Below are 15,271 nucleotides of genomic sequence, written 5' to 3'. Positions count from 1 at the left end.
GTGGGTGGGTCAACCACAGAATTGTAATTTATGCCCATTTACTTAAAATATAGGAATGATGAGAGTGTTTGAAGTTCATAATTTAGGTATTCTAACCAGTGCTTAATATAAATCTTTATAAAAGTCATTTTCCATTTATTCTAGACCCAGTAGAGATTCAGAACAGCTTATTGGTTAAATTAATAAATACTAAAAATACATGTGTATTCTAAGAATTGGTCAATTCTTAGTTTTACATAGTAATGCCCTGATAGTTGTTTTCTTTTTTTAAGGCTTTTGTTGTGATGGTATACAACTGTCATTCATGCAAAACTGTTGAATTGCTGTTTGTTTTCACTTTCAGTTTAAAAATCCCCTTATCATGCTGCTTCTGGCTTCTGCAGTCATCAGTGTTTTAATGCATCAGTTTGATGATGCTGTCAGTATCACTGTGGTAAGAAAAATATATGTATTTTTAAATTGTTAGTTAATTGTATAAATTAGGATTGGCTTTTATTTTAGAATATGAATTGAGGGATGCCTTACTGTTTTCTTCAGGTTTGCCTTTTTTTTTTTTTTTTTAGATTCTGGTTTTAGTTGCAGTGATCTCAAGTAATGTTCAAGGGTCTGTGATTCCCACCCTTGGGAATTATTTAAAAACCTGATAATTTCATGGATGTGAAACATTTTATAATAATTTTCCAATTAAATATTTAATTTCTTTTACTTTCCAATTCAGAATATGTTTGACTAGTTGTGAACTGAAGCCTGACATTTTTGAAATTAAAAATATTTAACAATGCACTGTATATTTACTATGTAAGATTTTGTTCTCTCCAGCTAGGTTATTCTAGTTTTCATCTTTTTTTTTTCTTGCCCTCTGCTTCATTGTAGTATAAAAATTTATAGTAAGTCTAGGCATTGATTAAAGCAAGTGTGTTTTGCTTAACTGCACAGGAGAAATGAACACAGAGCTTCAAAGTCTCCAGCTTTTGCTTGTGGACTCCTGGAAGTCTATGAGATTCTTTTAGGGAGCATGTGAGGCCAAAACTACTTTCATAAAGCTAAAATGTTATTTGTCTTTTTGCTATAGACATTTGCATTAATGGAACAAAAGTGATGTGGGTAAAACCATTTGGTCTGCCTCAAGATAGGGCCACCTATCTAGTAAACTATCTAGTACTTACTGTTTTCTTTCACTGTTTCTCTTAGTAATGTTTTCGATAAAACAGTAAAAAATAATTTTACTAAATCTTGATCCTTAAGTATATATGTTTTTACTGTTCTGTGTGATGAAATAGGAAGTACTGATTGAAGTATGGTGATTGTCCCAAGGAAAGGTTGTGTGCTAAAGTGAACTAGCCTTTTACTCCAAAGAATGACTGATACACGAACTATGGGTATTAAGACTTGAATAATTGGCATACTTTTTTTTGAAAGTGAGTGAAATAACCTTTCACTACAAGAGAAACAACTGACAGAATTTGTTACCAATGGTAAACTTCAAGCTTTCAGTAGTAACTAGAACTTTGCAAAATTTTTATGCTGGATAGCTCCCCTATTTTAAGACCTTATTCTAATGAGATCAGTAGTGATTTCAGTGAATGTGATTTTTTTTGAACAATTATAAAATGTGTCAACACTTGGAAGATTTGAATAACCCAGTGAATCAACCTTTTCTAAATGACCTGTGCATGATGATACAAAATATTCATTCACAATAGTAAGGAGACTGATTCTAATATAACAGACTATGAAAAGTTCACTGATTTACTTTTAGATTCTACATTGCAAATTACTTTTAAAGTTACTAGCAGTTGTCTAATTTTGGTGTAGTAGCTAAGAATAAAAACCACAATTATTTGAAAGGCTTTTAAAATAAACTCCTCCCTTTCCAACAGTATCTGTATGAGGCTGAATTTTTTTCATATACTTTAGCCAAATTAACATATGTCAATAAATTAAATGCAGAAGCAGATAGAATGGAAAAACCCCAGTGAGTTTTTTGGCCAACCCAGTATTAAAGCAGACACCAAAGATGGAAAAATTGAAAACACTGCCACTTTTCTCACAATTTTGGGGAGTGATATATTTTTCATAGGGCTTCCCTGGTGGCTCAGTGGTAAGGAATCTACCTGCCAATTCAGGAGACATGAGTTTGATCCCTGAGTCGGGAAGATCCTCTGGAGAAGGAAATGGTAACCCACTCCAGTATTCTTGCTGGGAAGTTCCATCGACAGAGGAGCCTGGTTGGCCACAATCTGTGGGATTGCAAAAGAGTTTTTCATAAGAAATATTGTACGTGTTAACATATAATGCACTTATGTTTTTTAGATGAAAGTGGAAGTTAAAACCCAGTAATTAAAGAAGTATTTAATATGGTAAATATCAGTAGCTATTAGTCACATAAATGAAAGCTGGTCCTCAGATTGTAAAGGGATCCTGAGATCAGAGCATTTAAGAAGCAATCCCGGGGAGGCAGACTCCTGTCAGCTGTGGGTTTTTCCACCCCTAGGCCTCAAGGCAGAATTGTGGTTCCTTCCCTGGCTGTCCTGTGCTTGGTGTCTGGTGTCTTGGGGCTGCAGATAGAGTCAGAAAAACAAAATATGATTTAATAATTATTTCAGAAGCTTCAGTGTCTGATTTAAAAAACTTGTTTCTTTGTTTCGTTTAGGCAATACTTATCGTTGTTACGGTCGCCTTTGTTCAGGTGAGTAAGTCCATTTTGATAACATTATAAAATGGTATTTTAGTTAATTGCTTCAAAAAATCAAGTTGGTTTATGTTAAAATGTTTAATTATTGGGGGATGGGTATGTTGTTCAGAATAATTTGCTCTATGTTTTTGAAATAATTTCAGAAACAATAACTCTTAAAGGAAGTTTGTGGAACCAACACTACTGCTTTGATTTAGGCAGTGGCATGAAGAAAATTTAGTTTTCTATTTGATGGTGTTTCTATTTAAAGTTAACTGAAGCAGATGGAAACAAAAAGTACAGAAATAGAAATAAAATCCAGCAATAGACTTTTAAATTTTTTCCAGTTAAAAAATTGGGTCAGGGTTCAAACTCTTTGTTCATCTATGGAAGGGATGTTCTGATCTGGATCAAACTTCCCCATTCAGCACAGGCACTGAGACAGTAAAGAAAATTTATGAAAAGGAACCCTGTTTAAAAAAATTAATAATATAGAGATAATGTCTGAATTTCGATTGACTAGTGTAGACATAAATAAAAACATGGGCTTAGTTTTATGTTTCTTTAAATATCTGATAACTTCTGCAGGTTTTAGAACAGTGTTGGCAGGTGTCATTTGATGGTTAAAAATTTGAAGCACCGTTAATAAAACTAGAAGAATTATTCTAGTTTAAGGAAAACTGTAATATGTCATTTGAAGTTCATGTTTATAATCGAAAGAGCATAGTTTAAGTGGCTGTGGTTATTTTCACATCTGTGATATATTCCTTGGTTATTTCCTGTCATCATCCAGGTGTCCTGTGATAATCTCTAATTTAGTAATTTGTTTTATAGCCACCCAGTGTAAAAAAGCCGGTTGGAATCAGATTATCTGCAACAACTTTGTGAGTTGCATTAGTACACCATCAGGGATCCTGTATGTAGGAAATGCTCTTTTATGTTTTAACATAAAAATTACCTTAAGGCAGGTTGAGGGCTAGTTTAGCAGAGGTCATTCCCGTCTGGGTCTCATTCATGGTCATTTGCATGGTATGACCGATCCATTGGACCAGTAGCTGGAATGCCTTTGCATCACTAGTAGTGCTACAGATGTGTGGAGTGGCTTGCTTCATAAGAATTCTTACAGAATTATCATTTTGTATGGAAGACCTTATGGGCTTACCTGGTGACTCACTGGTAGAAAATACGCCTGCCAGTGCAGGAGACGCAGGTTTGGTCTCTGGGTCGGGAGGATGCCCTGGAGAAGGAAGTGGCAACCCACTCCAGGAGTCTCGCCTGAGAAATCCCACGGAGGAGCCTGGCGGGCTCCAGTCCATAGGATTGCAGAAGAGTTGGACATGACTTAGTGACTAAACAACAACAAAATCGAAGACCTTAGTAGCTTGGTAAATAATTCCCACCCTCAAAAAAAGTTCCACAAAATGACGATTTTAACATTGTATGGACTTTTACTAAAAATGGTGTTGCACACCTTAAATCTTAATGGCTGAAACCGTCTGCCAAGTATCTTTATGATAGGTCCGTTTGAAGGAAAACTCAAGAACAAATTGAAACATTTATGAAAAGCCCAGTTTCAGATTGGCAGTTTTGATTTTTTTATGCAGATGTGAGCCTTTTCCCCAAATGTGCTTATGACAGAACAAAATATTCTACAAGTAACAATTAAAAATCCTCTCTACATGGGTCTTATTTACTCCTTGTTGAATTTACATTAATGCTTTGTCAGAAAACTGTCAGAAATCTTTCAGAAAGTCTTTGTTTTTTAGTATTATTTATGTTTGTGTATTTACCTCTATTTTTGAAGAGTGCTTTTTATAGTCCTTTAATGTTTATATCTGACTCCACTATCCTTTCTAATCTCCATTTCCCATCCCTCTTATACCTGCTTGGAGCCATAAAAATAGCTAATTGTTCTATATAATTACATATTGATGCTGCCTTTACAATAAATTTACAATTTAACTTTTAGGTGTTCATTTGAGATGGCTGTCTAGTTTTTGGTGGTATGTTGAAGGATCATTTTGATATAGGGGCTTCCCTGGTGGCTCAGAGGTTAAAGCATCTGCCTACGATGAGGGAGACCTGGGTTCGATCCCTGGGTTGGGAAGATCTCCTGGAGAAGGAAATGGCAACCCACTCCAGTACTCTTGCCTGGAGAATCCCATGGACGGAGGAGCCTGGTGGGCTACAGTCCACGGGATCGCAAAGAGTCGGACACGACTGAGCGACTTCACTTTGTAGTTGTAGGGAGTAAATGCTAAGAAGTTTAAAGAGGGAGGTAAAGATTGGGCAGCTTTTATGTCTTACATGACTAGGATCTAGGACTGGTGAGTATTTTCTAGCCTTTTATGGAATTTTTGGAAAACTTTCTAAACTCCTTAATATCCTTGGTATGGTTAGGGGAAGGGTGTCTGTAATTTTTTTTTAAATTGAGGTATAGTTAACATACGATGTTGTTAGTTTCAGGTGCCCTACATAGTGATTTGATGCTTGCATGCCTTATGAAGTGATCACCGTGATAAGTCTAGTAACTATCTGTCCCCATACAAGATTATAATGTTCCTTATGCTGTATATTGCACTGGGTGTCTTGTGGTTTTTATATTTACAGATTTACTGTGCTCTCACATTTGTTCCTCTTGTCTTAGTAGTAAAGACAGATTTATTTCTAAGTTATTCTTATATAGCTTTGCATTTTCTATTTGAAAATGTTTGTGATGGATGTGCAGTTTTGATTAGTGCTAGCACTGCAGTCATTTCAGAACTCCCCCCACCCCAACTTTCACTTCCATTACTCTCCCTACGCCTTCTCCTCCTTTTTAACCTTAGATCAAAAAGTTGGTGTACTTAGTGCAGAATGAGACAAAAATAGCAGTGACGTTGCATGAGGTGAGACAGTCCATGGAAGTTGGACTAAATAGTATAGTGTGTTGAAGGATGTCTCTGTCAGCTGTGATTATATGGATGGAGGAAGACTGAGCCTCACAGAGTTAGGGCTCCTGAGAATTTCCCCTTTGGGTGATTCAGAGTCTTGGGAAACATGTCTTTTGCGGTAGGGCAGCCATGTCTCACTCCTTGTTTAATTCATGTTTCTCCCACAGACATATTTCACAAACCTTTACAGTTGCCATGGCGTGAATCTTCAGTGCCAGTGTTATTTGCATTTAATTGTTTGACTTCCTTGGTCATTAAACACTGAAAGTAAAATTATCTTAATTATGAGGCTCAGTAATCTTAACTTTTTAATGAATGAAAATTATATACTCTTTGGTTATACTAATATTAGTTTTCTTCACTTTATCAGTAACTTGACCTTAGGTTTGTACACTGAATATTGAAATATAGAATTGAGAATATTTAATTAGATTGTTTGGCCCCTATAATTTAACATTATTTAATAAAGGACACGCATGTTTGCATGGGAGTATAAGTAAACAAAAAGATAAAAATTTGGAGAAATGTTAAAATAATGGTTTAGGTAAATGTTTAAGTCTAACATAGCATGTGTTCTTAAGAATGTGCTTATTGCATTTCTTTGTAAATATTGTTTACTAACATTCTTTTTTTTTTAATAGGAATATCGTTCAGAAAAATCTCTTGAAGAACTAAGTAAACTTATGCCACCAGAATGCCATTGGTATGATCCTTGTTTCTGATAACGGATTTCTACTCTTAAAAGTAGAAATTAAATGTGACTAGTACAATATACCTTGTGGCCCAAGATTTGTCTGAACATAAGGTAGAAACCATTAATCTGACGTGAAAAATTCATGGTCTACTCATTATAGCAAGTTGTACTATTAAAACTTTTGTTACTTCTGATTTTATTGAGATGATTGAGACATGGATTTATTTAGCAGATACCTTTTGTATGTGACTGTGTGATAATGCAATATATTTTTCCCAGGCAAGCCCACTGGAAGGAATTTCTTAAAGTCAGTGGTCTTGCTTGCTTTCTTCAGCTGTGGCTATTTCTGTTTTATGTTACAGTGTGCGTGAAGGAAAATTGGAGCATACGCTTGCACGAGACCTAGTTCCAGGTGATACAGTCTGCCTTTCCGTTGGGGACAGGGTTCCTGCTGACTTGCGCTTGTTTGAGGTGAGTTTGATGTCTTAGTCTGTTTTAGCAGCTATAACAAACTACCACAGAGATAAATTTACTTCTTACAGTTCTGGCATCTGGAAGTCCAAGATCAAGGGGACCAGCATGGTTGCGTCCTGGTGAGGACCCTCTTTCTTGTTCATCGTTGGTGCCTTCTTGCTATGTCCTCATGGTGGAAGGGGCTAAAAAATATATCCAGACAAACCTATAATTCAAAAAGATACATGCACCCCTGTGATCATACATCACTATTCACAATAGCCAAGACATGGAATCAACCTAAATGTCCATTGACAGGAATGGATAAAGAAGATATTTGTTCACAATGAAGGTACATATATACAATAAAATACTACTTAGCCATGAAAAACAATGAAATAATGCCATTTGCAGCAAAAAGAAAGACAAATAGCCCCATGTGATATTGCTTATATGTGGAATTTAAAATATGACCCAAATGAACCTACCTTTGAAATAAACAGACTCAAACAGAAAACATACTTGTATTTGCCAAGGGCATGGGATTAGGGAAGGGATGGAGCAGGAGGCTGGGGTTAGCAGATGTAAACTATGATATACAGAATGGGTAAACAACAAGGTCCTACTGTATAGCACAGGGAACTATATTCAGTATCCTGTGATAAATCGTAATGGAAAAGAATAGGAAAAACAATAGAATGTATAACTGAATCACTGATGTATAGCAGAAATGAAAACAACATTAAAATCAACTGTGTTGTTGTTCAGTCACTAAGTCACGTCTGACTTTTTGTGATGCCATGGACTGCAGCATCCCAGGCTTCCCTGTCCTTCATTATCTCCTAGAGTTTGCTGAAACTCATGTCCATTGAGTTGGTGATGCCATCCAACTGTCTCATCCTCTGTCTCCCCCTTCACCTCTTGCCCCAGTCATTCCCAGCATCAGAGTCTTTTTCAATGAGTTGCTCTTCACATAAGTTGGCCAAAGGATTGGAGCTTCAGCTTCAGCATCAGTCCTTCTAATGAATATTCAGAGTTGATTTCCTTTAGAATTGACTGGTTTGATCTTAACTGTTCTTTGAAATCAACTATACTGTTTTTTTGGGCTCCAAAATCACTGCAGATGGTGATTGCAGCCATGAAATTAAAAGACGCTTACTCCTTGGAAGGAAAGTTATGACCAACCTAGATAGCATATTCAAAAGCAGGGACATTACTTTGCCAAAAAAGGTCTGTCTAGTCAAGGCTATGGTTTTTCCAGTGGTCATATATGGATGTGAGTTGGACTGTGAAGAAAGCTGAGCACTGAAGAATTGATGTTTTTGAACTGTGGTGTTGGAGAAGACTCTTGAGAGTCCCTTGGACTGCAAGGAGATCCAGCCAGTCCATCCTAAAGGAGATCAATCCTGGGTGTTCATTGGAAGGACTGAAGCTAAAGCTGAAACGCCAATACTTTGGCTGCCTCATGAGAATGGTTGACTCATTGGAAAAGACTCTGATGATGGGAGGGATTGGGGGCAGGAGGAGAAGGGGAGGACCAGGATGAGATGGCTGGATGGCATCACCGACTCGATGGACATGAGTTTGGGTAAACTCTGGGAGTTGGTGATGGATAGGGAGGCCTGGCATGCTGCGATTCATGGGTTCGCAAGGAGTTGGACATGACTGAGTGACTGAACTGAACTGATACTACAATTTGGAATCAACTATAGTTAAAATTTTAAAAAATGTATAAGAAAAGAAACAACTTTTTAAAATTTAAATGAAGGCAAAAAATAAAAGAACAGAAATAGGAATATAGAATAAATAGTTGACTCAAGTGGAGAACAAATAGTAGGAAGATGTATACAATCCCATTGTATCAGTGCTTAATTTAATTGTAAATGTGTTAAATATTTACTGAAAATACTGAGATTATCAAAGTAGATATTAAAAAGTGACATATCTAAAGATGTTTAAAAAAATTTTTCCTTTAAATATACATCTTTCTCATAGAGTCTTTTGAGGTGTCCCTGTAGTGAATTGGTAGATCTTTATGGGAGTTTTACGTATTGTGGGAAACACAGAGAAGGTGTGATAGAGTTCATACCCTCACAGATCTCACCATAAGATAAGATTTAAAACTGGGTAAATGAAACAGAAGTACAAAAAATGGAGTAGAAAATTTCGGTAAGAGAGAGGTTACTTCTGATTGGAGTGAAATGAGAGAGTGCCTCAAGACAGCAATTGGTCTGGTGGTGATAATTGACAGGTGGTGGTGGTTGTTTAGTTGCTCAGTCATGTCCAGTTCTTAGCAACCCCATGCATGGACTGTAGCTCATCAGGCTCCTCTGTCCATGGGGATTTCCAGGCAAAAATACTGGAGTGGGTTGCCATTTTCTTCTTGAGGGGCCTTTTCCAACCCAGGAGTTGAACCTGAGTCTCCTGCAAGTCACCTGTGCTACGGACGGATTCTTTACCATTAAGCCAGAGCCACTGGGGAAGCCCAATCAAAGGGTAGTACTGGGTAGAGATGGAGCAGCTGCAGAATTTAGAATCTGCAGAATCACTGTGAGTGTTCTGGTATGTGATCCAGAGCTGGAGAAGTTAGGAGTAGATAGAACATATCTGGTGGGATCAGAATCCAGTGGAGTGTTGGAAACCAGGCTCTGCTTCAGATGTTATTGGTTGGGATTTGTCTTTGAAGGTCATAACCAGCTGGCAATGGTGTTACCTTTAATCTTGCCACTAGGTGTAGGATACATTGAAGGGACAGAGTTAGACACCTAGTGAAAGGAGACCGCAGTCCATGAGCCACACCAGTCTCATCGATAGGAATTGACGTGTCTGCAGCTTTCATTCTTTGAATGCCTAATGTGTCCCAAAACATGGGTTCTCATATGGAGGTTATGGAAAGCCTGAAGGACATTTGGAATTGTAATAAGTACAAGCTTCATTTAATCTTGGAATAGAGAGAAGTCTTTTTTCCAAATACTTAAAAATTTATCCTTTGAAAGATATCAGATTGCTTTAATTGTTGAGTGGAAATAATACAATACAGTAAGTATTGGGAATGTTAATTTTACTTTATTACCTTCTTTCTCCCCTTAGTAGGTCTTTCTATATCTTTCTTACTCATTTTTGTCCCTTCCTCCTATCCCTGATATTTAGTTAATGACAAGACGTTGAATTATTTTTCCTTAGAGATGTAGTAGGCCTGTCACTTAATATAAATCCTCTTCTCCTCTGCCTAACAACCATTATTTGAATCTGGGAAGTTTTTGTTACCATTTATTCTGGAGTGCTTCTTTTCTTATTCAGAAGCAGACTTCCTCACTTGGATAGATAGAAGAAAATGTTTCCCATTACAGTATAATGACATAGAAACTTCAAAACACCATTTGATTTGGTAAAGTATTTAAGGGCTTTCATTTACACAAGGGTGGTGCAGTGGTGAAGAATCCACCTGCCGATGCAGGAGACACAAGGGATGCAGGTTCAGTCCCTGAATTGGGAAGATTCCCTTTGAGTGGGAAATGGAAACCCACTCAGGTTTTCCTGCCTGAAAAATTCCATGGACAGAGGAGCCTGGTGGGCTACAGTGCCTGGTGTTGAGAAGAGTCAGACACAATTGAGCACACAAGGGCAGCAGCACTTGAGAATTATCTCAAATAACTAAAATTATCTCATGCATGTAGAAGAAAAATTGTCAGAATATGAATTAGTACATATTTTATCCATTCAGCAAATATATATTAAAGATACAGTGTGAATTTAATAGGAGAATATTTTCTACATTTTAATGCTTGATGCTGTTAAATTTAGAAATACATGCTTTGTGGAGTATTTGATTAGTTGTGATTGTTTCCCCCCTATCTGTTAGCTTTTCAGCACTTCATCAGCACATGTTTTATTTGTCAGTGCTGTGCTGCTTAGGTTGATTTTGTTTCAGTTAATCCACTTTACATGTATAGTTGACCGTCTTTAATTCCTTCTGATAACTTCTCTCTGCTATTCATTTTACCTACTACTTGGTACCACAGGCAGGTTTTTGCAACTACTTTGACAGTAGATTGAGGCCACTTTACTGAAAGAGTTGAGCCTTTTTTTTTTTCTAGACTTAAATGTGTTGACTGAAGACATAAGAAGGCTAATGAGGTACATTTCTTTTCTAGACACAGGATACTACCTTTGATGTAATTAAATTGGCTTATTGGAGTGTTGTGTTGTTTGCTGAATATGGTTATGGTGAAAGATTATCTAAGGCTAGCTGGTTGGTGCAAATGTAATGTGGTTTCGGAGCGTGAATTTTAAATCCTCGTAACTAGACTCAGATACATCTTTATTAATCAAAATAGGAACCATTACAATCAACACATTTTTGCCAAGGAGAAATAAGTTTGTTTATTCCTGTTGCAAAATGTTGGACTGAGAAATGCCAGGCTAGATGACTCACAAGCTGAAATCAAAATTGCCAGGAGAAATATCAGCAGTCTCAGGTATGCAGATAATATCATTTTAGTGGCAGAAAGTGAAGAGGAACTAAAGAGCCTGTTGATAAGGGTGAAAGAGGAGAGTAAAAAGCTGGTTTAAGATTCAGCATTCAGGGAACTAAGATCATGGCATCCAGTTCCATCACTTCATGGCAAATAGATGGGGGAAAAGGTGGAAACAATGACATTTTCTTTCCTTGGGTTCCAAAATCACTGTGGACTGTGATTGCAGCCATTAAAAGACGCTTGCTCCTTGGTAGAAAAGCTATGACAAACCTAGACAGTGTATTAAAAGCAGAGATATCACTCTGCCAACAAACACTCATGTAGTCAAAGCTATGTTTTTCCAGTAGTCATGTATGGATGTGAGAGTTGGACCATAACGAAGGCTGAGCAATGAAGAATTGATTCTTTTGAATTGTGGTGTTGGAGAAAACTGTTGAGGGTCCCTCGGACTGCAAGGAGGTCAGACCAGTCAATCTTAAAGGAAATCAACCCTGAATATTCATTGGAAGGACTGATGTACTGAAGCTCCAGTACTTTGGTCACCTGATGCCAAGAGCTGACACTTTAGAAAAGACCTGATGCTGAGAAAAATTGAGAGCACGAGGAGAAAGGAGTGGCAGAGGAGAAGATGTTTAGATAGCATCACTACTCAATGGCCATGAATTTGAGCAAACTCTCGGAAATAATGAAGGCCAGGGAAATCTGGCATGCTTCAGTTCATGGAGTTGCAGAAAGTCAGACAGGACTTAGCGACTGAACAAGAAAAATGAAAATGTTCCTTTGCATAAAAATCAGTGCTTCGGGATTTGAAAAACTCTTAAGAAAGCATTTTCTGTCTCCTGCTGGTTGTGGAAGCATTTTCTCTGCAAAAAGTTGTCGAGATGCTTGAAGATGTGGTAGTCGGTTGGTGAGAGGTCAGGTGAATATGGCAGATGAGGCAAAACTTTGTAGCCCAGTTCATTCAGTTTCTGAAGTGTTGGTTGTGCGACCTGTGCTCGGGCATTGTCATGGAGCTTGGGTCCTTTCTGTTGACCAGTACCAGCTGCAAGCCCTTGGAGTTTTCTGTGCATCTCATGGATTTGCTGAGCATACTTCTCAGATGTAATGGTTTCACCAGGATTCAGAAAGCTGTAGTGGATCAGACAGGCAGCAGACTATTAGACAGTGACTGTGACCTTTTTTTTGGTGAAAGTTTGGCTTTGAGAAGTGCTTTGGAGCTTCTTCTAGGTCTGACCACTGAGTTGGTCATCGCCAGTTGTTATGTAAAATCCACTTTTTGTTGCATGTCACAATCCAGTAGAGAAATGATTCATTGTTGTTGTGTAGAATAAGAGAAGATGACATTTGAAAATGATATATTTTTTTTGATTTGTGGTTAGCTCAAGAGGCACCCTTGAACTTTTATTGGATTTTTTTCAGATTCCAGTTTTCTTCACATTCCAAATGACTGTCAAATGGTTGACATTGGTTTCTTCAGCAACTTCTCATGTAGTTGTAAGAGGATCAGCTTCTGTGATCCTCTCAGTTGGTCACTTTCAACTTCTGATGGCCAGCCACTAAGCTTCTCCTCTTCAAGGCTCTTGTCTCCTTTGCAAAACTTCTTGAGTTACCATTGCACTGTATGTTCATTAGCAATTCCTGGGCCAAATGCATTGTTGATGTTGCTTTATGACTCATTTTGATCTCAAATAAGAAAATCACTTGAATTTGCTTTTTGTCTAACACAAATACCTAGTTTAAGATATAAACACCAAATAATGTCACTAACAAGCATAAAGCAAGAAATGCACATTAAAATAATGTATAACAATCACTTTTATTAAGAATGTATTCCAATATCAAATGACAAATTAGAACAGTACAAAAACCGCAGTTACCTTTGTACCAACTTTATATATGAAACAAACTTTTCATTAAAGTGTAAGGAAAACAGAAGACTCCTCAGCCTTGGGATATTATTAATTTCTCACAATAAAGAACTTGGATTTCACTTAGGAAAAAGCAAGCCCAGGACTTTTGCTGTATAATTTTTTTCTTGTGGACGTGGACTGTGGCCAAGGTTGCCACTTCAGCATTGTCACTGCTGCAACTCGGGGGTTCCTGTCCTAATTTCTTTGGTTCATATTTTAGCTATAATTCTTACGTGGGCCTGCAGTAGCATCTTGTCAGTATGTTCAGTGACCTGACTGCTATATAACTTTTTTCCAGTGTGTTTTGGCTGGGTCTTAAGTCAGTTTAGGCTGTTGTAATAAATATGATATACTTGGTGGCTTATACAACAGACATTTATTTTGTTTGTTTTTAGGCAGTGGGAAGTCCACAGTCAAGGTCTGGCAGAATCGGGTTGTTGGTGAGGGCTCTCTTTGTCTTCCAGCCTTTCCGCTGTATCTTCATATGGTACAAAGAGTGGTCTCCATTCGTGAGACAGTGCCACTGATCCCATTATGTGGGCCTCACCCACGTGGCCTTCTCTAACCCTGACCACCTCCCAAGGCCTCATTTCCAGTTACCGTCACTTCACATTGGCGTTCAGGGGTTCAACACGAATTTTAGGGGGACAGAATTCAGTCTGTAGCAGGCTGAGCCTATCTTTTGTAAAACCCTTTTTAAAGAAGATTAATATTGATAACTTAAAGATTTTTGTATTGTGTTTTCTTGCTTGAGTCAGTTTTCCATAGCCAAGGAAAGAGCGAATGTGTGTTGGTGACAGTAACCTTACCAGCATAGGAAGCTTAGAATTATTCATGGAGCTGGGATAGTAAGACTTAGAGGAATTGAGTTATGGGCATGTTTTCTAGTTTTTTTACCAAAGGATTTTTATTTTAATTTTTAAATACTAGTTGAAAAGAGGCACCCTGGCCAGTTAATTGGTGGCTGCCAAAGGATTGGGCTTCCCTGGTTACTCAGATGGTAAAGAATCTGCCTACAATGTAGGAGATTTAGGTTTGATCCCTCAGTAGAGAATATCCCCTGGAGAAGGGAATGGCTACCCACTCCAGTATTCTTACCTGGAGAATTCCATGGACAGAGGAGCCTGACAGTCTATAGTCCATAAGGTCACAAAGAGTCAGACACAACTGAGTAACCAATACTTTAGAGGGATTGGTCTCCTAGCGACTTTAGATAAAGCAGTCTTATAGACTGCATGTGCTTGTATAGTAGTACATTTTGCCTTTTTGGAAGCATGAAATATTTTCCATAATCTTCCAGGTATAGTCTATATCAGTATTTGAATAAGGAATTTTTTGTAAGAGAAAACAATGTAATAGAGGAAAAGCAGGTTTGTTTTGACTGTTGAAAATATTTTACCTCTTAGCTGAAAGTTTCTAACTAAACCCAAAATGTTGACTGAAATATACCCAGATTTTTCTTTACTTGGAGTTCTGAAAGATTAATTCTGTTGACACTTTCTTTTGTGGCTCGTGTGCCGCATATCATTCTTTGAGACTGTCCTCACAATCTACACACAGGGTACAGTTGCTACTTCTTTTTTTCCTAATCCCAATTTTTGATAGGATGTTTTTCTAAATGTATCAAACTTCTATTAGATAACTACCACTTACGTGGTTGAGAGCCGGAAAGCCATTTTTATGACACTAGATCAGAAGTTTCAGATCTGCGCAGAAAGGCGCACTAAGAGTCAAGATCGACTTGGGCCAGGCTTGGAAGTCTAAGTGTAGAACCAGCCAGTCGGCATTGCGTAGAGACCCTTTTTACTTCAGGAATCCACGCAGTTTGTTATATGACAATAGTTTGGCTCACTGAGTAGATTCTGGTGTCTTTAGGGTTGTTCCTTAGTACCCATGGCGAGTAAAAACCAAAGACAATGAGCGTGATTGAATAAGCACAGACCTCCCTTGGCTACAGTCAGAGGTAGTCTCTGACTGAAATCTCAGTTATGCATTATGTCCCTTTCTGTAAGGCTCACGTTCTTGCCTGCTCTTTTGTTAATACCCACTAGCAAGCAGGTTCCTCTGTGTTGGGTAACTCCATTAGTGGAGCTATCTTTCTATGTCAGAGCACCTGACTTCCTGAGTTA

The 15,271-nt window shown here is 37.7% G+C and overlaps 1 protein-coding gene across 2 annotated transcripts in view; it reads left to right on the top strand.

Moving 5' to 3' along the window:
* The window catches only part of LOC120860386 (calcium-transporting ATPase type 2C member 1-like), a 126,239-nt gene that overhangs the window by 53,482 nt on the left and 57,486 nt on the right, over positions 1 to 15,271 (top strand). For both annotated transcript variants that reach the window (XM_040236187.1, XM_040236186.1), the window contains 4 exons: positions 344 to 433; positions 2,654 to 2,689; positions 6,249 to 6,310; positions 6,664 to 6,772. In XM_040236187.1, coding sequence (XP_040092121.1) covers positions 344 to 433; positions 2,654 to 2,689; positions 6,249 to 6,310; positions 6,664 to 6,772 — 297 coding nt within the window. The remainder of the gene's footprint in view (positions 1 to 343; positions 434 to 2,653; positions 2,690 to 6,248; positions 6,311 to 6,663; positions 6,773 to 15,271) is intronic.

Source organism: Oryx dammah, unplaced genomic scaffold (assembly GCF_014754425.2).
Source record: "Oryx dammah isolate SB20612 unplaced genomic scaffold, SCBI_Odam_1.1 HiC_scaffold_11058, whole genome shotgun sequence".
NCBI classification, from domain to species: domain Eukaryota; kingdom Metazoa; phylum Chordata; class Mammalia; order Artiodactyla; family Bovidae; genus Oryx; species Oryx dammah.
This window is presented reverse-complemented; position numbering and strand designations above follow the sequence as displayed.